At 42.4% G+C, this 26,500-nt stretch overlaps 1 protein-coding gene across 3 annotated transcripts in view; it reads right to left on the bottom strand.

Moving 5' to 3' along the window:
• The window catches only part of arhgef2a (Rho guanine nucleotide exchange factor (GEF) 2a), a 54,005-nt gene that overhangs the window by 19,206 nt on the left and 8,299 nt on the right, over positions 1–26,500 (bottom strand). For 2 of the 3 annotated variants that reach the window (XM_028597448.1, XM_028597449.1), the window contains exons 2-15: positions 21,508–21,670; positions 21,255–21,322; positions 18,930–18,990; positions 18,472–18,604; positions 14,676–14,785; positions 11,219–11,362; positions 10,805–11,055; positions 9,072–9,197; positions 5,714–5,831; positions 5,046–5,122; positions 4,358–4,529; positions 2,932–3,008; positions 2,644–2,816; positions 135–202 (exon numbers count right to left, since the gene is read on the bottom strand). In XM_028597448.1, the coding sequence (XP_028453249.1) occupies positions 135–202; positions 2,644–2,816; positions 2,932–3,008; positions 4,358–4,529; positions 5,046–5,122; positions 5,714–5,831; positions 9,072–9,197; positions 10,805–11,055; positions 11,219–11,362; positions 14,676–14,785; positions 18,472–18,604; positions 18,930–18,990; positions 21,255–21,322; positions 21,508–21,670 (1,741 nt within the window). The remainder of the gene's footprint in view (positions 1–134; positions 203–2,643; positions 2,817–2,931; positions 3,009–4,357; positions 4,530–5,045; positions 5,123–5,713; positions 5,832–9,071; positions 9,198–10,804; positions 11,056–11,218; positions 11,363–14,675; positions 14,786–18,471; positions 18,605–18,929; positions 18,991–21,254; positions 21,323–21,507; positions 21,671–26,500) is intronic. The other variant, XM_028597450.1, reaches the window with a different exon arrangement.

Below are 26,500 nucleotides of genomic sequence, written 5' to 3'. Positions count from 1 at the left end.
AGATGAAACAGGAATTCATAGAACAGAAAGAATAAATCACAATGACTCATATATATATATATATACATGGTTAAATGAGTAGGGCTGTAAATGCTCCTTTTACTGTATTGTGTCATTCATGTTTGTCTCCTGACCTTTGAGTCTCCTAAGATGAGCCTTGTGTTCAGTCTCTATGAGGGGGAACTCCTCTCTCGATGGGCACCTGAACACACAAAAACACACACCATACAAATCCTGATATCCTGTAGTGGACATGGATGTTTATGTGTCAGTTTTTCCTACATTTATATAAGTTATAACTTATCATTGTTAGAGGTGTAAAGATTTACAGATACAAGAGGCAGAGATAGAGCAACAGTGATGACAACCACAGATCCTGTCATGCGGAAGAGTTAAAGGGTCATCACAAGTTGGGTTTCACTTCCATAGCTTTAATAAGCACTTCTATTGGTTATGTTTTTTTTTGTTGTTTTTATGATAAAAATAATATGGCGCAACAGATGGGTAAATAGTGGCATATACAACATTATATACAATGGCAGTAACATTTAACACACGTGGACATTACTAAGACTAAATGACAGCAATAGGCAGGGCTTTGTGGGAGTTATATCTTTGCTCCTTGCACAGCTTGTAATATCGTGTCTACGGTTAGTGCTGGATGTCTTCCACATAAGGACAATTCAGAGATGGTTCGGAGCCTGCGCCTCGCCACAACACGGCACAAGAGGCGCATGCTGACCATTCCTCCCTCTCTGCAGTCGGACCTTGCCTACTGGAAAAACCCCTGTGCTCTATCCTCAGGCTTCCCCTGGGGAGGGTGACATCACACATAACAGAGTACACAGATGCTTCTCTCGTTGGCTGAGAGGGGGGCAATGGATTGCATTGAGCTGTTGACGGTGCTGAAAGTGCTAAAACACTCTGCTTAGATAGTGACGGGCAGACATGTAGTGATGAGAACAGACAACATGACAGCTGCTGCGGTCATGCAGACAGTCTCATCTTCCCACCAAATTTCAAGATCGAAGTAACTTTTTCCAAACCATGGCGTTATGCCAAAAATACACTGGGGTCCGCAGAAACCTGGCGGAGACATTTTCACTTTGGCGCCCATGTTATCCAATCTGTCAGGAACAGCCAAGAGTGTGTGTTCCTGGCGTTAGGGGACGCTATGGAGGGCGCTGGCCACGCCCAAGCCCAGTCACTGCAGAACTTTGCGCGGCGCAGGTGGTGGAATAGCAGGCATCAACTTGAATGGCTGTGATTGCCCGGTGGAAAAAGTTGTTGGGCCATCAAAAATGCGATTGCGCACCAGAAAAATAATTAAATTTAAAGGTCCCATGGCATGAAAATGTCACTTTATGAGTTTTTTTTAACATTAATATGCGTTCCCCCAGCCTGACTATGGTCCCCCAGTGGCTAAACCGAGCCCTTTGTATCCTGCTCTGCCTTTGAGAAAAACTCAGATGGGCCGATCTGGAAGGTTACCTCCCCTTTCTCTGCTTTGCCAGCCCAGAGAATTTGGCCCGCCCATGAGAGAGAGAGAGACATCATGGCTTTCAAACGAGCAAAGTGGCAGTTGGTCAAGGCCATACCCCCCGCTCTCCTCCTCAATAGCTACAGACACAGAAATAGCACATCCTAAGGAAAGCTCATTGTGGGACTGGCTCTAGTGGCTGTAATTCTGCACCAAGGCTGAATTTCAGGAAAGAGACTTCAGATACAGTATTAGGGGACCACTAAGGTCTATATAAAAGAGACTTCAGATACAGTATTAGGGGACCACTAAGGTCTATATAAAAGAGACTTCAGATACAGTATTAGGGGACCACTAAGGTCTATATAAAAGAGACTTCGGATACAGTATTAGGGGACCACTAAGGTCTATATAAAAGAGACTTCAGATACAGTATTAGGGGACCACTAAGGTATATATAAGAGACTTCAGATACAGTATTAGGGGACCACTAAGGCCTATATAAAAGAGACTTCTGATACAGTATTAGGGGACCACTAAGGTCTATATAAAAGAGACTTCTGATACAGTATTAGGGGACCACTAAGGTCTATGTAAAAAAGACTTCAGATACAGTATTAGGGGACCACTAAGGTCTATATAAAAGAGACTTCTGATACAGTATTAGGGGACCACTAAGGTCTATATAAAAGAGACTTCTGATACAGTATTAGGGGACCACTAAGGTCTATATAAAAGAGACTTCAGATACAGTATTAGGGGACCACTAAGGTCTATATAAAAGAGACTTCAGATACAGTATTAGGGGACCACTAAGGTCTATATAAAAGCATCCAAAGAGCACCATGTTATGGGACCTTTAAGTGACCACTGGGCCCCTGGCACTTTCATGCTCGGGCCCTAAATATATAAAAACATTTTTCCACTGACACTATCTCATGAGATATGAACTACCTCAGCAGTCATTTATGCATTTCATGTGTTTTCTACCAGAAACTGTGAAAATACGACGCCAAGTTGCTATAAACCTGATTTATATTCAAACACCCAGACATGGAATTGATATTGATTTTTAAATCCCACTCTCAAAAAGAATGTCGAACCTAAAAATGTGAAACTTAAAATTAAAAGTTGTATGTTTACGTGTTGGTGCATTTCCCCACCTGCTGACGGTGCGCTGGATGTGGCGTATCCAGATATTCTTCTCCTCCTTGGAGGCAGCATGGAACTCGTACATCTCAGGAGGAGAGGAGTCGCTGATGAGGAACATACCACGCTCCTGATTGGCTATGTCCCTCACTATCAGGTTCTGAAGGGACAGTACTGGAGACTTGTCCTGAATCCCGCAGGAAAGGATTGTTTAAAAGAAGTAGTACATGTAACAAGTAATCCATTGGTAAATTCCGTATTTGTGTGTTTTTGTTTCTGTTTGTGTGAGTACATTTTCTTACCAGACATGGAAAGATGTATCTCTGGTCTTTCTCCTGCAGAAACACCAGGATGTCTGTCATCAATAAGACCTGTGTATCTACACAAACACACACACACACACACACACACACACACACATACAGACATAGTATGCAAGCACACACCAAAACACATTCAAGTTGCTTTTCCATCAAGCACAAATTTGAACATGTAAATCTGCCTACCTTAAAGTTCGAAGAGCCAGATGTACGTACTTTTGCGAATGTATCAGCAACATGGCCAACCCGCAGAAAGCGCACGCTGTGATACTTCAGCTTACGTCTTATTTACCAAACCTACAGTCCGTTGGGTAATCAGCGCCTTTCTCCGCCCACTATACCGTAAATTGCGCTGTAGCAAAGCGTTAAGTACTGGTGCTATGATACGGCTGAGTGCAGACTGCGATATTCCCACTGCTGAAGCTATGACTGTTTGAAATGATCCTGATGCCAATATTTGTAATGTAGCAAAGAGTTTAACAACTGCTGGAATGGAATGTGAACGCTGAGTCGGCAATTCAATGTCATCTTTGATTTCTTCCTTAATCTGTAACGCTTAATGATTTTGTGTTCACTCAACTGAAAAAATGTGATCCTTGTGGCAAAAATCATTTCAGCTCGTCTCCTTGGCCTATGTTTTGGTCTTGCTCGGATTACTGCTGCCATTGCACCAGGAGGCATATGCATTTTTTTACATACCGCACTTAATGTTTCTCCTCCCATCTCTTTATGGAAAACTCCCGCTTTCCCCTTGACCCTCCCGTGAACACATATGTATGACACAGAAAAGCGCAATTTGCCATTTTCAGTCCCCGCGACAGGCTCAGTGCGTCCTGTTTGTTCATATCTCGCAATGCTTTTAATGCGCAAGTTGCGAAACTAATACGCCTGAAGTGGGCGCAAAAGTGTTAGTACATCTGGCCCAGAGTCTCTGCTAAAACCATTCTCAGTAAATCCTTTCACACCTTTTTTAGGAGCATTGAAGTGTCTCTTAGTTTAGCTACTGTTCTCTGCAATACTTACACCTTAAAGGAAATAAAAATGTCCTTTTCACATTCAGTGATATGTTATTCACCATAGAAAGACACTTCTGCATCAACCACAGGATGATGTAAAACTATATATAGTCTCTCTAAACTACAGCTGCATGATAGTATGTGCAGAAGGACATGTGAAATAATATGTCAAGGTCTACAAAAGTCAGGTTTGTAATGCTTATTTTCATATTTAGCATTTTCGTAGTGGCCCAATGACCAACAAAAGCAGCTTCTGCCGTTAATTTAGTAGCAGCATATCCAGCCTCCAATTTGAGGGCCATGATGAAGTGCCGTTCCACAGCGTTGACCTTGATGTGCAGATTTAGTCGCTTACTTTGCACTCAGACTAATGTTTTCACAGCGTGGTGTACCTTTGAGCCGGGATCCCGGGGTTTTCCAGAAAAGGGTCCCTTCATGGACAAGTCTCCGGCGGGACAACTCTCCAGCCTTGAACACTCCTCCATCCCTTACTTTGGCCTCAGACCGCTGGTCCAGCTTGGCCTGGATCTCTTGCAGCCGCTGTGTTTGCTCCAGGTCCTCCATCTGCCAACCGGACATGAGTCTAGAGCTGTCAACACCAATCAACACCACGGCTGCCAATCCCACCCAATCGGGCTGGTGCAAGGAGCCATTCATTGCTGTTTGCAGCTTTAAATATTATTACTAATAATACCTGGTAGTAGTGGTAATATTTATTATTATTGTATTATTATTATCGGTGGTGGCAAAAAGTATCATTAGCATTAGTGCATAGTTATTCATTTATTTGTCATGCTTTATCTTAGCTCGCCACCTCCCTTTCTCTCTCTCCACCTTTTAATATTCTTTCCAGTCTGACAGCACACACACACAGACGCACACATGCACGTACGCACACACAACAACTTATATCCGTTTGATCTTTGAGTAAACTTTTGTAATTGTCCTGTATTCATGGTTTTGTTTCTGTCTTGCAAAAATGGAAAAAAATATAAAAAGAAATCACATATGTTGATATGATGTGGAGCTCAAAAATTCCAATAGCCATAAAGGTGTCTTATATTGTGGCCAATAGAGTACCTGTTGGTCTATAGAACTAAGAAGTTCTCTGACCATGGAGAGAGCCTGGGCAAGCAAGGAGGCTTCTTCTCCATCATCTGGAAGAGAAACAAACATTAATATTGACATACAGTACAAGAACCTAAAGCAACAGACACAATGTACACATAATATTATGTAGCCACCATTATCCATCAATTGTGTCCAACATTAAACTGCTCCTAGACAGACCGAAACATCTCCTCTTTGAATTTATTGTTGCTTGAATGATTTTGGCTGGTGACAGTTTCTCATAAACAAAAATCGAACTGCAGTAAAGTTATTTCTGTTCAGATAGGTATAGCAGCACTATGTGCACATAGAATATATATCTATCTTATTGCTGCAGCCCATCGTGTGGAGGTGCAATTTTCAGGATTGGTCCAGAACCCTGCAGGGACCTCAAGTGTAAAAATGGACACACTAACCCTAACCCTGCCGAAAGGGGCACTATAACCTGACTAGAGGACGGAAGTTCATGCAGGAGTGGTGCAGGAGGCAAATGGATTCTCCATGTAGGAAAACAGAGTTTTTGTCTATTCGTGGCTAAACTGAATGTCCTGTTATGTCCTGTTTTCTGTGCACAGGCCTAAACTCTTCTATTTGACACTGACATTGACGATAAAGCTATTGTGACTGGGGTGATTTACCAGTGGTATTGTCCAGAATGCGCTGAACAATGACAGGATACTTGGAAATCCGCTGAGTTACCAACAAGATGCACTCCTGAACACCATGGCAACGTAGTAAGGGTCCACGACTCATCCGCTGCCCACAGACAGAGACACACAGACAAAATTATCCTGGCTGACATTTCTTTGTTTACAGTTTTTTTCCGATCGCTAAACGACAGTGGGCACAACTGGAGTCACATGTGCAAAAATTCTTCTTTTCTTAAACCCGTTGTTGTCCCGCATGTCATGGAAACATAAGCCCACCAACGACCTTTTCCTTAGCTTAAGGGGCCGTGTTCATTTCACGGAATTCTTCCGTGGGCCCATTACAGATTTTTTTTGCGATTCCATGAAACTGCCACAGCTTTTGAGTTGAGGGGCCGTGTTCATTTCATGGAATTCTGTGAGATCAGGTTGGTACACAGTGTGTGTTACAGTTTTTTCCGATTGCTAAACGACAGTGGGCACAACTGGAGTCACATGTGCAAAACTCAAACTACAGTCTGCACTACCAACAGTCACCTGAGCTAAACAGTTCACATCTCCTGCAAAACAGGCTCAGTGCAGCCAAACACTATGCACAAGCCTCACTGAGATAACACACACTGTCACTCAGAACACACTGAGGGTAAAAACACTAGCGTCTTACAGAAATTACAAACTTTATCATCTTTACAGTTTGAACAATTTGAGTAACTTGACACTACTCAATAGTTTATTTAAGGAAAAAATATAGATTGTATAGCATAACAATTTTTACATAAGGTAAAAAAGAAGGAATGAAAATCAGCCGTTTTCTATAATAAAGTATTTTGTCTCTAGTAATTTATGGAATTACTGTGGAAAAAACTAAAGGTACATACGTAACAGTACCAAAGAATAGTGTGACTAATCCTGCCTCGCTCCAGCATCATGTGGCAAGTTTTCTTCATCACATTGGATGTCTGCATCATTTCTAAATAAAAATGAATGTGGTGTTTCTATTGCTTTCACCGCCATTACTTTCTGAAAAACAGTAAGAACACAGTTTTACTATTGTAAAGATAGTGTTTTTCACTTTTTTTATAGCTGTGTACATAACCTCAGACATCTTACCTGGACATGTTGGTATCTTTGCTCTTTTACCTGTTTCTCTCAAACGGTATAGTGTATAATTCTTATTTGGTGTTTGTATACAAAAAAAGTATTTCTGAGCTTTCTCTGTATAAATACCATATATGTTCACTAACTAGTCTAAAATAAGACACCTGCTGAGGCTTTCAGCTAAAATTGCAATCAGCAGTGTTTGATAGGCACCAGACTGAAATCTATTCTGTTTTGAATGTGTGGTTAACAGTTTTGACAGCAGTGTGTTAGCATTTGAACAAAGTGCTGTAAATCTACAGTGTTGTGCACGTTGTGGTTAAAGTCATGGGATAAGTGTGTAGAGTTTTCAAAACTGTGTTCAAGCAATGAAAAACGAACTAGAGTTTGGTCCACATGAACTGCTGCTGTGCAGACTGTAGTTAGAGTTTTGCACATGTGACTCCAGTTGTGCCCACTGTTGTTTAGCAATCGAAAAAAACTGTAATATTCATCAACAAAACATTCTATGAACATTTTAGGCAAATACTTATTCAAAAACAATTCAATTGCATTTACATTGGCTGGAGGAAGCAGAGCAGCCTTTTTTTTTTTTTTTTTTTTTTTTGATTTTGCCTTATATTGGCACTATTTAGAATGTATTAGTGTATTGTAAATATTACTTATTTTTCTTTATCTTATTTGTACATATTACTTGTCTTTTTATCTTAATTTTTATATATTTCTTATGTCATGTCTTGTTCCTGTGTCAAGTTTCTGTTTTTAGTTGTTCATGTTTTCTGTTAGTTTTCCATTTCCTGTTTTATTTTGTAGTCTCTCATATTTGTGTTGTTTTACTTCCTGTCTACTTTCCCGCCTGTGTGATTGCCTGTCCCCACCCCTATGTGTTGCACCTGTGTCTCATTGGCTCCCCTGTCTTGTGTATTTAAGTTCAGTCTTTCCTTTACTCCTTTGCGAGATCGTCTGTTTTCCCTGTGTCCTGTATTCCTGAGTTCCTGTTTACCCTTGGATGATTTGACCATTGCCTGTTTTTTGGCTTTCCCTTTGTTCCTGTCGTTTTTCTGGACGCTATTGCTTGTAAGTTTTTATTAGCTTGCTAATAAAACCATTGTATTTTGCTGAGTTGTGTATTTGTGGGTACATTTCCTTGTGTGCGTGATACTTATCTTTTATATTATACTTGTTGTACATGTCCTTATTGCACCGTGGTTCGAAGAGAAACATATTTTCAATTGCTCTGTATGTCTGGCACACATTGCAGAATTGACAATAACGTTGACTTGACTTGACTTGAAAGATGTACACTAATCCAGACCAGTTTAGTCTCATCAGCACACTTGGGGACAGTGAGACAGAGGGATTAATGTTGCCAGCTAAGTTAACCTTTAGAAGCTGTGTTTAGTTATTCAACGAGCGCAGGTTAGCTTTAGCTCATCTAAGCTTTATGTTTACTTCCTACTTCCAGGCCTGCAGTGATTGTGCCTGACTCCTGCATTATCTGTGCTGTTCCCTAGAACCTCAATCATAAATTAAGTAAGTAATCACACCATCAATATCCCACCCCCAGTGTGTGTGCCTCTAATACACCTTTCACACCATTGGCTCAACCATAGTTCTACCCATGTTGGGCATCGTGCAGTTAGGTGTCCCAAATTTTTTTCCAAAAACTGAGCGTCCCAAATGATGAGGGTCTTATTTGAGACAGGTTAGGGGTTAGCGTTAGGGTAGCACAGGTGGTTTAGCAGGTTCATAATTAAGGACATTGTATGGGGAATTTGGAACACTAAACTGCACGTATACCCCCATGTTGACTGTCTGATTGAATGGGTTAACCCTCTTTGATCTACTGGGCTTCGCCACCCAGGTCACCAGGTGGGCTGGATCAGGATAGACTAGGGTCCATTTCAATGTGAATAGCGCACGACGGCTTCTATCCCCTGAATTGACACCTTGATCCATAAAGTTAAACAAAGGGTATTTGCAGGGAGTGACACACACACACACATAGATATACACAGATTAACTCACACACTATACAAACTCGTATCTGCACATTTAAAAAGATGTGCTTTATATTCTTCAGCAACCATATATTATATATTTGACAAAAAACATATAAAACCTCTACAGTTCACCTCCTGTGTATTAACTCTACATTCATTCATTAATTATGATCTCTCTTTTTTTCCTTTGTAATGTAATACATGCTGTGTATTTCCCTGAGTTTTACTGTGGTTTGTGTCTGTCTCACCCGTATGAAGCACTGGAACTTTTTGTCTCTGGCGAGCAGTTCTTTGTATAATTTGACAGCCTTCAAGTGGCGGCTGCAGAACTCAGCATAGGTCTTTCGCATGTCGTCCGCACACTGGCCTGAAAACTGGCAGAAGAACACATGCATGTGACCGAGACCGAACTTGTGCTTAAATGCAAAGGAATGTCACTGTTCACACCTGCAATATGTAACCAGATTTAGGTTGTCGATATACCAAATATTTCTAGGAAACAGTCACAAGTAAATAGCAATCTGACGAAAATGAAAAAGCAATTATAATTAAAGCTGCAAGCAGCAATGAACGTGCCCTAATCTCCCTCTGGCATTTGTCACGGTGCCACTGAGTGTAAAAGCACGAAAGGCGGAGGTTTGTCCCTCTTTGGCTAATGTATTTTAAAGATGGAGGCACAACATGGCTGCCACCATTTGAGTGTATTCTGAATGTCAGATTCTACGCTTACGAGAATACTTTGATTAGTTGGTGGAAGTAATTACACATGATGAGTACATATTTGTGCACATATTTTTTTTGCTAAGAATCAACTCAAAAAATTACACAATGGAGCTTTAAAGTAGCTTGTAAATGGTCAAAATCATCCATAATTTGCACATGTATTTTAATATGAATGACACTGGGTTAAAGATATGGCTCCAAGAGGCTTTTTTGGTAGTCTGCAGTAAGGGACTACTTCTTTGAAGTATTGTAAGGGGCACAATTGAGCCAATTAACCATAAGCAAGCCTATGTGGATCACTTCAAGCCTGGAGTAACATCATGTATGAAAGATTTGGGGCAGATCGGCAATAAATGTTTTAGTTACAATAACTTTATGCACCCCCGACGTGTGCAGAGTGCGAGTGCCTGGTCATTGCTGCTTGCAGCTTTAATTATTAACACAACTGTCATTTATCTCCAAATGGAAAATGACCTGCCTGTAATACTGATAAGAATACTCATTCCTTGAAGACGATTTTTGACAACAAAGGCAAAATGTATTTTTCTACGCTGTCCAGCAAAATGCTTCTTTTCCCAGTGTGGTATCTCCAAAGAGGTTATAATAATGAGAGGCGACACTCACATGGTTACCGCCACAAGAGGGCGCGCTGATAGTGCGTCCACCATTTTGGACAGAATGCTTCCCTGTGTCACAATCAATACATCCATGTTCAAAATGCAACATTAATTTGCGTCTGCCAACGACAGCAGCGCACACAGAGTTACAAAAATTCCAAGGTGCACAACCACGCGCCATGGTGATGTCATTTTATGGCTCGCGCTAGGAACACAACAGCCACTATAAACCTGGCTTCAATCTGTTGGTGTGTCAGTGTGAGTCTGTTGGTGTGTCAGTGTGAGTCTGTTGGTGTGTCACAGTGTGAGTCTGTTGGTGTGTCACAGTGTGAGTCTGTTGGTGTGTTGATGTGTCAGTGTGTCTGTGTGAGTCTGTTGGTGGGTTGATGTGTCACAGTGTGAGTCTGTTGGTGTGTTGATGTGTCAGTTTGAGTGTGTTGGTGTGTTACAGTGTGAGTCTGTTGGTGTGTCATCGTGAGTCTATTGGTGAGTCACAGTGTGAGTCTGTTGGTATGTTGGTGTGTCTGTGTGAGTCTATTGGTGGGTTGATGTGTTACAGTGTGAGTCTGTTGGTATGTTGGTGTGTCAGTGTGAGTCTGTTGGTGTGTAGGTGTGTCAGTGTGAGAATGCATGGCAGTCACCTGCTCCAGCAGTATGTCCCCCAGCTGGTGAATGGTGAAGTTGCGGCTGGATCCAGACTGCAGGCTGCTGTTGTGCCGCAGGAGAAGCTGTGCCAGGAAATGGGAATGTATCCTGATCAGCTGGTCCAGGCAGGGGAACATGGCATGCACGGTGCACGGGTCTAGCTGAAGCTCGTCCAGCATGCCTTGCCGGAACACCCTTTCCATGATACGCAGCGTTCGCATGTGGTTCAGCTCAGTCTGAATCAGCTCTAAGGACACATGGCCACGTTACACACACACACACACACACACACACACACACACACACACACACACACACACACATCAAAGTCACGTAACTGTAGCAGTCAGAACTTTGAATGTCTATACTATGTGGGAGACACTTTAGGGTCGATCAACTACTACTGTCACCATAGATGACATCCTGCCTCTTGATGACATTTTTGCGGTGTGTCTGCAAGTAATTGTTGTCCACAGCCATGCTCCATGAGTCAGCCTTGAAGTCCTGGCCCTCGAGTTCCAACTCTTCCAATACTGAAGTGTAGTAATTGTCTCCTAAAGAAGAGAAACCCATCAGCATCAAAGATTACAGGCTGACAAATGATGTTAGATCTCTACACTAAACTACCAAGAAGTTATTCTTAAGCTCCTGTAGCAGGTTGGAATAAGAACCAAGGTCAGCAGGTCGCACTGTAAGTCCAACTGAAATCACAATTAATCACACCCTTTTGCAGTCAAAATCCTGGTAAAGTGGATATTAAATATAATACTTAAAAAAATACAAATGTCTTTAGGGATACAACAGTTGCTATTTTAGCCTCTAATCCTGTGAGTGTACTGTTGTAATGTTTGATTGCAAGTTTAGCTGGCAGGAGTCCAGTGATGGAATGTGACAGTACATTAACTCACCTTAGTTCCACATGTCATGCCTACTACATGTCTGTAATGTCGACATGTCTAGGGGAAATACAGTACATATTTTCTTGAAACTAAAGTAAGCCAACAAAGCCCTTTAAATAGAATTGAATATTTAACTTTTATACCTACGTCTCTTCCCAAAACTTCTCATTTAACCATCTACTGACCTAACTCGGTCATCTCAAGTTACTGAGGATGACGAGATCAAATAGCAACCAGTGTAGAGTAAGAGGCGCGCTCCCTTTTTTTTTAAATGCAGCAAACATGTCGGCAGTGTGGAATTACTGTCAAAACTTTCAAAAAACAGCAATACTTAACGCTACTATCCTAGGTACTATTCTGCTCCGTGCACAAGCACCGACAGCGAGAGACTCTGCATCTCATGTCATCCATGAAAAGCTTGTTACAGTACACCTTTCCTGTTCTGGGTCTCCAGACCGTGGTCAGGAAGGGCCAGTATTACCAACAGATGAAGCCACCGTGTCTTGAGAGGCTTCTTGTTTTATTGTTCACTGTTAACTCACTTTACATCGTCTTTGCTATCTCTTTTTCCTCTCGTTTATCCGTCACACAGCAGCAATCATACGCTAATCCCACGCCCCACTCCCTCCCTTACTCAACGTACTGGACATTCTCGCTCTAACTTAGACTACTCTCCTAACGGGGAACCCATTTTCTTGTGAGAAACAGTGAAGCTACTTTTCAAAGAGAAGCACCTTCCACTTTTCCTGAAGAAGTAGGCTTATATTGAGGATGCCAGGCCTCCCCCGGTTTTCACTGCAGTGGTAAAAAGGATGTTATCTCAAGTAGAGATATAACGATGCCTCTGACGTCAGAGCTGGTGGAACTGCTGGAAAAATATGCTATTATTTCGCACGTCCCTCCAGAGGAGGAGAATGGCGGGTTTTACTCCCGTTATTTCCTCACACAAGAGGAAACAGGAGGGATGAGACCGATGCTGGACCTGTCTTTGTTCGACCGGTGCACCATGAAGCAACCGTTCCACATGTTGACTATCAAACATGTGTTTCAGTGTTTGCGCCCCGGCAATTGGTTCACTTCCATCGACCTTGAGGATCTGTGCTTTCACATTCCTGTCATTCCCAACCACAGAAAATTCCTGCACTTTTCCTTCCAGGGGGTTCAATATGAGTAGGCTACAACCGGCTGCCATTTGGCTAATCTCTGGACCCCCGTACGTTCTCCAAATGTATGGAGACGGCTTTACAGCCTTTTACGCAGAAGGGGATTAGGGTTCTGTTTTTCTTAGACAATGTCATGCACCCTCCCAGGAGAGAGCTGCACTCCACATAGTGAAGGCTGTGCAGCATCTACAATCACTAGTTTTCGCCATATACTGGTAAAAGAGCTCGCCCATTCCTGTAGTTTATCTGGGTGTGGACAGAAATATCGGCACTATGAAAACCAGGCTTGATGCATTATACTCTCTACTGTCACACATCATACCTGACAGGGTGTTGTCAGCACTGTCAGTGATGCGTCTGCTGGGTTTGATGTCTGTGAGTCACATAATGGTTCTTTTAGGACATTCAGAAATGGTTCGCCCGCCTGGGCCTCAACCCTGTACTGCACATGAGGCGCATGCTGACCATCCCTCCCTTTTCTACAGTCCAATCTGGCCTACTGGGAGTCCCAGGTTGTGGGAAGGAGATGGACAGGTCATCCATCTCTCCACATTGCCTGGAGCTGGCCGCGGTGCTAAAAGTGATGAAACACTTTTCTGTGCTTCTGTCGGGTAGACGTGCTAGACAAGTGATAAGAACAGACAACATGACAGCTGCAGCACGAGAGAATGCACAGTGCACTCTGTGCGTCTCTATGAAGGTGCGAGACTGGTCTCTACGCTTTTCTACCTGTCCCCCTGATTCCTCGCCTGCTGGCACGCATGCAGGAGGACAGCCTGGCGGCCATTCTAGTGACACCAGAACACACAAGTGCATCCTGGTTCCCGACTCTGGTACAACTACTGGTGGGGACACCATGACCGCTGCCAAGGCACATGGACGTGCTGTCGCAGCTCGACTGTGCGATCTCCCACCCCCCAGTGATAAGCCAACGACACCGTGTCCTCAGACACTGCTGGATAATTATTTGGCTACGTCTAGTTAAAGCGCATGTTGCGGCCACTTCGTCCCGCCACGAAGTGAATAGCAACAGTATTGTAACTTCAGATTCTATGAGTCTATGCATAGCCCTTTAGGATCCAGGTGACCTGCTTCACCAACATTGGCTGAAGAAAAATGCTGATGCTGGGAGCTACACAGTAACTGCAGATGTAAGAGAGGCCCGTGCTGGGCACAAGGGCATGAGAGAAATCTTTATAGTTGTGCATCCATGAGGGATAAACCCAATAGCAAAAGCTCTTAGAGAGCTATGCCTATAATCACAAAATCTGGAGTTACAATACGTAACTATCGGTAAAATATAATAATGTATAATATATAATGTCTACTGGAATGTTAAAAATGTTCAGTGTTTAATACAAAAAATGGCAAAATAATTCTGCCAAGTTTTTCATTTTATTCGGCTTTGGACAATCCTTTTCATTACGGTGCATACACACACACTACACACCTTACCAACTAGTCATTTGCCATCTTACATACAGTATATAGTTAACTTCAACATCAAAGCACTAATTTATAATTTATCAACTAGGTCACCTAACTCATTCATCACCACCTAATGTAGTCTAGATTATATTAATGTGACTTTTCACCCCCTATTGCACTTCAAACTATCCTGCTTTGCATAATGACTTGCCTCATTTACTTCACAACCACATTTTACCAATAGCACTAATTTCTGCATTTCAGCCATTGTACCAGTGTACACTATCCTGCTGCTGCACTATACAAATTACCAACTTCACACCCCTATCTCCCCCCAGCCATTTAATTTGTGATGTATATTTTAAATATTCTGATACCGTCATCATTGAGAGACTCCACTGACATGGCTCTGGTCCTGAAGCTCAGGGAGTCTGTAGACTGGGAAAGGATCCTGCGCAGCCCCAGGGGAGAGTCGTCATTCAGGGTCCTACACACACACACACACACACACACACACACACACACACACACACACACGTGTAACACATGTAATCAAATGTGCAATTCACTAAGTACAACACACAGTAACTTTTTCACCACATCTAATCAGTGTGTCGTCAAGGACAATACCTCTCATATGAAGTTATTGTCTTTCACAATGCAATGCTCACAATACTTTTGATATGCTTCTCTTCTGATTTGCATGAATCACTGAACCGTTTGGTAAACCTATAGATTTTGAATTGGTTTGTTGTTTGTTTATTTATTGGATTAGGACAATGCACATTAATGAATATTTCTGTAAATGCGCCAGTGTTAGTCAGTTGGCTAATTTTCAACTGTAGTCCTAGTTGTCATCTTTATAAAATGTGTGTCTGTATGAACATGTAAATCACATGAAGCAGGATAGACGGCAAGGAATTGGAAGAGCTTGTGGACAAGGGATCTGTCACAGAGGTGGGCATTGCCACCAACAGAGAGGCCAGAGAAGTGGGCTTGGGCCCCAAAAGAGAGCCCAGAAGTGGGCATAGGCCCCAACAGAGAGGCCTGAGAGGTGGGCATGGACCACAAAAGAGAGGCCTGAGAGGTGGGCATGGATACCAACAGAGAGGCCTGAGAGGTGGGCATGGATACAAACAGAGAGGCCTGAGAGGTGGGCGTGGGCCACAACAGAGAGGTGGGTATGGGCCCCAATAGAGAGGCCTGAAAGGTGGGCATGGATACCAACAGAGGCCATAGAGGTGGGCATGGGCACCAACAGAGAGGTCAAGAGGTGGGCATAGGCACCAACAAAGAGGCCAGAGAGATGGGCATGGGCACCAACAAAGAGGTCAGAGAGATGGGCATGGGCACCAACAAAGAGGTCAGAGAGATGGGCATGGGCACCAACAAAGAGGCCAGAGAGGTTACTGTAAAAACAAAAATGTCCAAATGACTGAGAGGATGTCTTCATTGATTGTAACTTGATTACACATAGGATAGAGATTATGGAAATGTTGGGTAATGTAAGTGTATTACTTAATGTGAAAACTGTAATTTGTCTTTTACACTACTGTAGCATGTTACTTTCAGAACTTCTAACTGTGATTTGAAACATGTATCTTGCATTGTTTGTTACTGGATTCACTGGTAGATAAACGACTAAACTAAAAACATATTATGGTGGGTTTTGGTTGTTAAACCGTATGTTCTGATGACATTTAGATTGATTTAGTGTGGAATGCATCCTCCAAGCGTATAGTATAAACAGAACTTTTATGTGTCTAAGGTTTTCACAGCTGTCCACGCATGTATCCGTTTGGGAGTATAATCAAGCCTGATAAACGATGATCTACTGTACAGATGAAGCCATCTAAAATTTATGGTGGGTTTTGGTTGTTAAACCGTATGTTCTGATGACATTTCACAAAAGACAAAACAATATTTTGAATCAACGGTGTGGTGTGAGGTGTTTGAAGGTTTTTACTAAGAGTTGTGAAATTGTACCACATAGTTGCATTAACAGTACCAAAGCGATAAATAAAACTAAAATTAAAAAAAAATAATATTACCTCAGCTACAGTAAACTATTTAGTAATATATTTTGGTCCTGTATGTATTTTACAAGGATGTTAACAGGTTTTTAAAATATATTTCAAAGATCTAAATTAAATTCAGTGAAAGGCTGTGTATTTTGATTCTGCAGTGAAGTATTTGAGATGGCACAGGTTCTGATCCTAAGAGAATGGAGAAACTATCAAAGAACAGCAAATGTCCAGCATATGCCAAGTGTATTAGTCCTAAAATAGATCAAATAGGTGTAAATAATGAAAGGACTGATGACTGAATGACAACTACCTGCTTTTGATTTCAGATTCATGTATCGTGCATATTGGTTCAGTCACTCACTGGAACACTTGAAAACAAGAAATGTCTACTGTACTGTGAGAAAAGCCCATTGGAAGGTGCTTACAGAAAAGGAACAGAAATATCAAGTCACACAGGGTCTGACAATAGTTTAAGCCATCTAATGCAATGCAAAGTCTTTAAATGCAACGCAGTCAGCTGTGTCTTTAGGTATAGGCGAGCTAGATAGTGGCAACCAGTTGGATTGATGCTAAAGAGTTGGAAGAAGCATCTTGTAATTCATTTCTAGATTTAAAAGTCTTCCGTCTGTCCAAAACAAGCATTTCGTTGTTAAATAAAGCCACTGCACACATACTGAGAGGAGTCTACAGACTGACTTTGTATCGGAACATTCTTCTGGAGGCTGACACTTGATCGTCACTTCATTATAACAGACTGTGGAATTGTCGGTGTGTATTCAGTGACCCCATGGTTCATTTGCCCATCACGCTCAATGAATCATGCACAGGAATATTAGTTTGCTTGATTCATGCAAACATTATAATATAGCCAAACCAGGATGAGACTAACAAGCGGGATACTGTGAATGTGTGCCGGTGTGGTAGGCCAAAATCATACAGTCTGCATCTGCCAGTGTGCATGGGTCCGCATGGGTCCCCAAAGATGTAAATGTCATCATCAAAGGTTGCACACATAGGTGCTGTGTGGACATGCATGTACAGCAATTAGTTGTGACTGTGTGGACTTGTCTGTACATGTCTCCACAGGCACTTCGCTGAGAGTGTGGAATGCATCCTTCAATCGTATAGCATAAACAGAACTTTTATGTGTCTAAGGTTTTTGGCAGCTGTCCACGCATGTATCCGTTTGGGAGTATAATCAAGCCTGATAAACGATGATCAACTGTACAGATGAAGCCATCTAAAATTTCCCCTCCAAGCCAGACTGGATAGCAAAATAAGGCTATAGGTTTCCCTACACAGTAAATTCTTAAGATCTCCATCGGATCAGCTGCAGTTCATGTGTTAAGCCGCCAATAGATGACTGTGAGCCGGGTACAGGCACTGCCAGATGAAGGTCCTTTTAGGGACTGCTCTGGTCGAGTTTAGTTTAGAAAAAGTGAGCATCTAAAAAAAAAAAGTGAGGCAACAAAACGACTTAGTATATTTAGGAAAATTATCATTTTGAATTAAAACACGCCGAGAGCACACATTTGCTGGGTGAAAGTACTCGTTTTTCCCCAGGAAGTGAATTCCGCACCCCGGCTTCAATGCTCTGTGTTTTATGATCCACCTATCCACCCCCGACCTGTTGCCATACAGTATTTACATGACCTGGGGATACTGATATGACAAATGTAGCTCTGTGTAGGTGAATCTACTGTGTAAATAGAATTCTGCTAGCGCAAATGAAAGTATGCTCTGTGTAGCAGACACACTCCCTCATTCTGTACAGTAGGCGGCACATCAATTGATTTCTCAGGGCAGTAAATGGCTTTTGTGTCCAAAATCACTGCTCCCTCTGGTGAATAGAGTGGTGAAAAGGACACGAGCTGTTGCAACTGTTTTTTCACACACATAGCTTAGGGGTGGTACCAGTCTGCCCCGTGCACACTATGTCATCACGGTGGAGCGGAAATTTTGGCTTCATCTGTACACCTTGAAATGAGAATGCCAACTCACAGGATAAGATCTACAATTATTGTCCTTGTGTACAAGACCTACAGTAAGAAGAGACAAGACCATATCCTTGGGTGCCTGTGCCTAAGCTAGGGTCAAGAAATGCACAGTGTATTGTAGCTGCTGGCTAATGAAAAGTGAGGCTCACCCTGTAATGTTGTTTGTGGAGACACTCTTGGACAGGGATAGGCTGGAGCGACCACGGCGAGATCCCAGCAGGGACTGTCGGAAGCTGTCCGAAGGGTAGATGGCTGAACTTGGACGCTCACGCATTCCTGGAGCTATGGAATAAAATAAATTGCAGAAAGAGGAGGTAGAACAACACGAGGGAGAACGACAAGGTATAGAGATGTAGGACGAAGAAGAGGAATATAATGACAGCCATAACAGCATGTTAAGGAGGAAGATAAAGCAAACGGGAGTAGGAGGGAAAAATTAGTTTGATAATAAAGAACAGAACAACATGCAATTTTTGAAGGAAAATGAGAATAACAAGCAGAGAGGGAGAAAGAACAGAAAAAAAAACAGGAATTGCAAAAGGAGAATTACTTGAGGTAGGAAGAGACTGGAAGTTTGTGTTTGCGTATGTGTGTATGTAGCTCTTACTTTTTGTGCGCAGTGTAACATTCTGCAAGGAGTTATTCCGCATTGGGGCAGTCTTCTGCTGCTGTGTTAATCAAGGACACAAATCAGTATATATCATAAGCATTTTGTTTTTAAAAAGCCTTGCATCTTAAGCCATGCATTGATTTATTAATTCAATAAAGTTGTTTTCCATATTTTCCATATTAACAACAATCAGTTTTTGTCTTTTGTTGTATCACTTTATAGCACCTTAAATAGTGTGTGTTAAAACAGTGTTTTTTTTTTTTTTTTTTTTTGTCCATACATGTCATCCATCATGACATAGCCCACTGATCTGCTGGAAGATTCAAAGTGTATTGCTAAGAGTAGAACTGTTGAATAGCAATATGTGTGTTCGGTCAACAGCAGATAAGGTGTTTTGCTAATGCTACCATCTTATAAGCCCCTCAGAAGAATAGAAGTTCAGTCGGAACACCCTCACTCTCGCGCTACAGGCCCAGCAGAAATCCCTCTCCTCTGGGTTGTTGTAAATGTGTTTTAGAAATGCGATGGGGTATTGAAACTATCTCTCCGCCCAGCTCCATATTCCATACTGTATGGGGGCTCTGTAAAACATGTCGTAGGCTAAAGAAGCGGAGCAGTCACAGAATCCAAAAGCCAACACCACTGCTCACACCACAAACACAACCTGATTGGCCAATGCTACAGAGGAACCATATACAAATGTACAATATTCACAAACCTCAACAAACCAAATCCAGCAAGACAGGGAGAGAAGAAACCCTTGGTTACAGTAGCAAAGCCATCAATGACCATGTTAGCTCATGTAAACTCTAGTACTTTGATACATCTGCATATAATAAAATGACTTCACGGTTTGTCACTGACCGTCGCCTAACGTTAACACGTCCACCTGCCGTTAAACGGTGTCCCGGCGGACACAACCGGTACAGGTCGGTGTAGTGAGCAGCCAGTGTCGCCAGGGGATCGGTTTATGCCGTTGTCAAAGTGGCATATGCCATCAGCCATCGGCAAATGCCGCTGTAGTAAGCGGCATATACCGCCAGGGGATCGGCATATGCCTATGTACTAGTGATGGTCAAAGGAAGCTCCGCGAACCACTGTCTTTATTTTCTGAGCTCACTAGATGGCGCTCTCTGTTCAGAGAAAAAGGTTAAAGGAACGGCAATTCAGTGTGTTTCCAACCCTTTGTTGATCAGAGAGCGCCATCTAGTGGGCTCAGAAAATAAAGACAGTGGTTCGCGAAGCTTCATTTGACTATCACTACTATCAGCCATCAGACCACTTTTGGATCTCGGCGTCACTCATGAATAGAAATAACATATTGCACAGCAGAGGTGACACAGAGTAATACATGAATAAATATGCATAGTGCAGAATATTGTCCAGTGATGGCTCATATTGCAGAACCAGCTAGTAGTGCTACATTATAATGTTGTATTAAAGAGTCTGACTGCTGCTGGAATGAAGGACCTGCAGTAGCGCTCCTTCTTGCACTGAGGGTGCAGCAGTCTGCTGCTGATAATAACCACACTCAGTTATTTAATGTATTGGACATTGGTTATTGGCAGCCCAGAACACATGTCTGAACATGTTCTCCCTTTCTTGCACCGCAGTGGCCTAATGTAGGACTGAATGAAAGCTGTTGCCACACACATGTACCTGTTGTTTACTTATATGATGTTTGGTGTTTTAAGCCCCAACGTCGTCTTCCAGGCAGCGCTGCCTGGAAGACACTAGGATTACGCAATGGTTAGGTGTTAGGGTTAAGGTTAGGGTTAGGTGCCTTGAAGTTGACATCACAGCGTTGCCTTGAAGTCGACGTTGGGGGCTTAACCCTTGTGATGTCCTTCGGGTCACCGGGACCCGTCCAGTTTATTTGATGTTTTGTATTGGCCTGGCGTTGAGCTTCGGCCCTGAGGCGGTTAGATTGTGTGATGAATGCGTGGTAAATTGAATTGCGATGTAGAAATGTATGTAAGAGCATCTATGCCACTCTGATTTACCCACCATCATTTTGGTTGTGTGTGTGGTCACATTGGGAGAATTTGGTCCTAACTGTGTGACTCTGTCAGGATTTTGCCAAAGCTCTAAATGGTTCTTTGGGGGAAGCATCTCACAGTGCAATCTAGGACCATCATTTGTGATAAATGACCAAAGATTTCAATGTTTTTTTCATAATTAATTAGACAGCCCAAAAGGCACAAAAGGGCCTTTGGAAGGAAAATGCCATGAATAATAGAACCGAGAGGAAACCCTTAATATGTTAATACCTTCTGTCAATAATTAGAGGTGTGATGATTTGTGGTGAAGCCTGTGTCTTACCCTCTGTTTCATTTTGGCACAGTTTGGCAAAGTGTCTCGACATCGGTTGTGGATAGTGACATTGCAAGCTGGAAAAAATAAAGACATAGAGAACACGGACATGTTATTCTGTATCTTCTTTTTGGAGCAACTTCCTATCCCAAGAAGCCAAGTGCACCACCAAATAAGCTGGTACAAACCCATGTAGGCTATTAGTTTACTACATAGCATTCATGTGTGTGTCTGTAAAATGTGCAGTAACTATGTTACTTACTAGGGCAACTGAGTGCCTCCTTGGCAGTAATACTCTTGTTGCATGCTGAACAGAGTGTGGTTCCTGACACTGTCAATGAGGTGAAGAGGTGACCATTGCTGTAACGTGCCTCCCTCTCCCTTGCCACCTTCTCTCGCTCCCTCATGTGCTCTCTCTCTTTATTCTGGAAAAGAAACAGACAAAATGTTCAAGACTTCCTGAATATTTTTGAAGATAAAGCAGAACTTTTTGCATGGCATCTGCACACTGATGTCTGTCAGCATAAAATATATGGCATGTGTCTAAAGACTGATGGGACTGTAGCCTCGTGAGACCGTCCTGATCTGGCAAGCTCCAGTTTTCCACTCGCAGATCAGTCTGGCATCTTGAGATAGAGAAAATTTAAAATGGTGCCTTTTATTCCTAAATTCTCGTTACACAAACAGCAAATATTCTTTACCGACATGTTGCTTGCTTACTGAGCTAACGAGCTATGCTTTGCCTGCAGCAGCAGGGGCGGGCTTGTGGTTGTATTTTCATACGCTTCATGGATCTGATTGGTTGATTTGGCCCGTCTATCACCGACATAGGTGATAGACAGATGGTTTATCCAATCAGCTAACCAGTATTTTCACCCCTTCCCAAAAGTTCTCCAACGGAAAGTTCCCAGATGGATATGCCGAGCAAATGCGAAGCAATCCATCTGACGGAGTCAGGTTAATGGGACTGAGGATGATGGAAACAACATAACTGCTACACTGGGGCTCTGTCAAACTACCCTGGGGTCAGGGCAAATTGTACAATACAGTACAGCCATGGTTGTAATATTATGATGCTTTGTAACAGGAGTTGACATTGTTTAGCATTGTTACAGGTAGAGAGATTCAACGGTGAGCATGTCAACCACACAGACCCAGCCCTGTCAGCCTTAACTCTCAAAGGTTTTTTGAAAAATGGTGGTTTAGGTTTTAGTAACTGCTGAATGACCACCACTTTAATAAACGGCTGGAAAAATCTCTCTCATTACCTCTCTAGGCCACGGATCTTCAACAGGGAGTCCGGGGCCCCTATGGGGTCCTCAGAGTCAATGCAGGGGGCCTGATTATTGTTAATTTTTGAAAGTTTTTTCAAAAATGAAAAAGCATGAATCCAACATATAGCAAATATAAATTCCCACTGATGATAGGCTTACTGGCCTGTAAGGTAGTCACTTTGGACATCCACAGATACAGTTCATCCTAAGGATTCACTGTGCCACATGTATTTTGAACATTAAAACATCATTTTATAAAATCATGCCAAAAATGATTAGGCTATTTTAATAGCTTAGTATTCTATGCAAGAAATGTATGTAAGGCCACCCTACACGTTATTGTAGGCCCAGTTTAATATGAAACTTATTATTATACAAAACATGTAATAGGGGGTCCCTGCTCCCGCCACGCTGAGCCAAGCACATGTATCCAACTGTTTTGGCCCTGAATTTTACAAAACGTTCAGTCAGGAATCGGTGTGCTCCCTTACAGATATGTATTTGGACTGCTTTAACAGGAGTTGTCTCCCCCCTACTTTAAGCATTACTTATACCTCAGTTATTTTAAAGAAGGACAAACCTCCTGATATATGCGGTTCCTATAGACCCATCAGTCTGATTTCTGTTGAAAGCAAACTGCTGACAAAACTCTTGGCCAGACGTGTGGGGAAATTACTACCCACACCTATAAACTCTGATCGGACAGGCTGTTAATGGATGCTATTCAACCAGCAATGTAAAAAGGGTCTTGAGTATTATACAATTTACCTCACATAACAAATAGAAGGCATTGGCCGTCTCACTAGAAAAAAGCCTTTGATAGGGTTGAATGGGGCTAAGTGTTTGACGTCTTGGGGAGATTTGGATTAGGGGGGGACTTCCTTAAGTCGACACGGAGCATATATCATTCACCTAAACCAATTTAATAATTAAAGCTGCGAGCAGCGATAGACGGGCCCTCGCGCCTCTGCGCGCGTCGGGTTACCGGCGGACTCCTTGCGACCGTGCATTTGCGCAGCATCAGCCACTGCAAATTGTCATCAATGAAAAGGGAACTCCCTGCCGAATTCAATGATACCTCACACAAGACTCTACGTCATACAGTTCATTAGCTGTGAAAGGGGGCGTGGCCAAAGTATAGGGGAGCGGGCTAAACCATCACCAATAAATAAGGAACTCTCTGCTTTGTTCAATGATGCCTCACACAAGGGTCTACATCAAACGGGTCATTAGTTGTAGAAGTGGGCGTGGCTAAAGCTTAACCGGCGGGTCAAACCATGACCAATGAATAAGGAAGTCTCTGCTGAGTTCAATGATACCTCACACAAGACTCTACCTTAGATGGGTCAGCATGTATGAAAATGGGGCGTGGCTTGAACATAAGGAGCGGGCCAAATAATTTCAAATGAAGAAGGAAGTCTCTGCTGAGTTCAATGACACCTCACACAAGGGTCTACATTAAACGGGTCAAATGGTATATAAAGGGGCGTGGCTTAAGCTTAGGGGGCGGGTCAAACCATCACCAATGAAGAAGGAAGTCTCTGCTGAGTTCAATGATACCTCACACGAGACTCTACCTTAAACGGTTTAAATGTTATGAAAGGGGGCGTGGCCTGCATAAGTGGGCATGGTCATATTATAGGGGGCGGCTCAGTATCACATGTAGACCACACATTCTGAGTTTCATGTAAATCGGATGATGTCATATAAGGCGCATTTAATGTTGCCAGCAGGGGGCGCTATCACCAAAAGAAAATTTTGGCCTGTAGGTGTCCTAAGGCCTGGACCCTCGTGATTCGTGAGAAATTTTGGGCAGATACGACAACGTGCACTCAAGTTACAACAACTTCTTTGTTCATCGCGAAACAATCAAAATGGCCGCCACGCCCACACCGTCTGACGAAAAGTTTTTCTTTTAATAAATTTTCATCGTTAAGATGTTGGGATGGTACAGACCAAGTTTGAAGTCCATCGGATGAAATCTCTAGGAGGAGTTCGTTAAAGTATAGCACCTTGACTTTTAGGCCTACTTCCTGTTGCCACTAGGGGGCACTATGACTTTAAGTAAATATCGGCCTTTATTTGTCCTCAGGGTTGGAGCAAGGGGGTAAGCTTCGTTTCAGTACTCGAACCTCCGATGGCACCATTTTGTTGCTACAAAGGTATCACCTCTTGTTAGCATTCCGCTGACCGCCATTTTTTTTTTACGTCACTTGACAGCGAATAACTTTACATCTGAAGCGTTTAATGACTCTATTTATCCATTGTTTATTTCTAAAGAAACACAACAATGGATAAAAGGCTCCATTACCTTGTACCTCACGTTATGGCTCCGTAGCAGACATTTTTGTAAAAATAAGCTAAGGATTGTGTCATAACCAAGTGACTTACTGTCGCACAGTAGAGGAATTACCGTATAGTACAGGAGAAGCTCGCAGGCAGTTTTGACTTACATTAGCTGTTTAGGTTTAATTACTAATGTTAACTAGCATGTTAGTTAGCAATAATTAGCCTGTGCCTATGTTATCTCCTTCCATATACCTACGCTCTCCGTCTCTGTAAGATTGGAAATGATTCAGATTTCTCTTGGCACAGCTACCAGAAGACTTACAACTTTCAGACACGTTGCTCACATCACATTTACGTTGTCTCTGTCAGTTGGAGGCTGCGCAGTAAAGTAAGACATCACCGGAAAAGTGCTTCTAATAGCCTTCACTGGTCTCCGTCCAGAGCAATGGGGTCTGTTGGTCCATTATATATATGTCAATGGGTTGGACTCTTGTGAATCCTGAAAAGTTTCGAGCCAGTTGGACAACGTACACTTGAGTTACACCCACTTCCTGTTTTGGCGGCGAAACACACAAAATGGCCGCCCCACCACGGCCACGGCCTATGACGAAAAATTTTCTTTTAACAACTTTTCATCTTTAACATCTTAAGATGGCACAGACCGAGTTTGAAGTTGATCGGATGAAATCTCTAGGAGGAGTTCGTTAAAGTACGACGTGGAAATGGCCAAAATCGCACTAATTTCGAACTTTGAAATCAAAATGGCGGATTTCCTGTTGGGTTTAGGGTATGGCTCTAATGACGTTATTTGTACATCCTGACATTTTACATATGTGTACCAAGTTTTGTGAGTCTGCGTTAAACGCACTGCAGGGGCTACATTTTTTTAACTTTCTAGGGGGCGCTAGCAAGCCATTTTTGTGCGCCTATTCCCAAAACCCTTAAAATACGAAAATGTTCACCAGACTTTATGCGACCGCCAAATTTGGTGAGTTTTTGTGTATGTTAAGCCCCTCAAAAAGGCAATTAATTTTTCGGGAAAAACAATAATTCCTTCAGTTTCAATAGGTGGGGGTTGAATGATGGAGATGGCGGCCTCCGGATCAGACGTGTTTGCTTGCACCGCTCTCGAATGCCGACTTTTTCTTCTTTTTTTATGTGCTGCCGGAAAGATGATGGAATTAATCATAGCCCTTGTTGTTGATAATTTTGTGAAATGGTGTGCTGAAGCATATGCAACATGACTCCACACAAATTGCAACAGAAACTCTTTCAACTGATCTAGTCTCATAAAAGTCTCCTCTATAATATATAAAAAGTCCTAAGAGATCCAAGTGGTGCAAAGTATTGAAAAATACTGAAATCGGTGATGCCACAATTTCCCATTGCAGCCCATGTTAAAGCTGCAGTAAGTGATACTGCTCAAAGATTGTTTATATTTGATCTCAGCTGCCAAACAAATACATTATCCAAGGGAATGTCTCATCACCACGCCCCTTTCTGGGTTCCCCCTAGATGACAACAGCTTAAAGGTACAATATGTAACATTTCTGCTTTAAAATGTCTAAAAATGACCATACCTATGTTATATATTTTTATGAGTTGTGTTCTTACACTATCCCAAATGTTTCCATCAAATGTCAAACCCAGAGAAATCTGTTATTTTATTTTCAGACACGGCACGTTTCCTTT

This window comes from Perca flavescens, chromosome 14, assembly GCF_004354835.1.
Source record: "Perca flavescens isolate YP-PL-M2 chromosome 14, PFLA_1.0, whole genome shotgun sequence".
Taxonomy (NCBI): domain Eukaryota; kingdom Metazoa; phylum Chordata; class Actinopteri; order Perciformes; family Percidae; genus Perca; species Perca flavescens.
The sequence above is the reverse complement of the archived record's forward strand: the minus strand, read 5'-3'. Positions and strand labels throughout refer to the sequence as shown.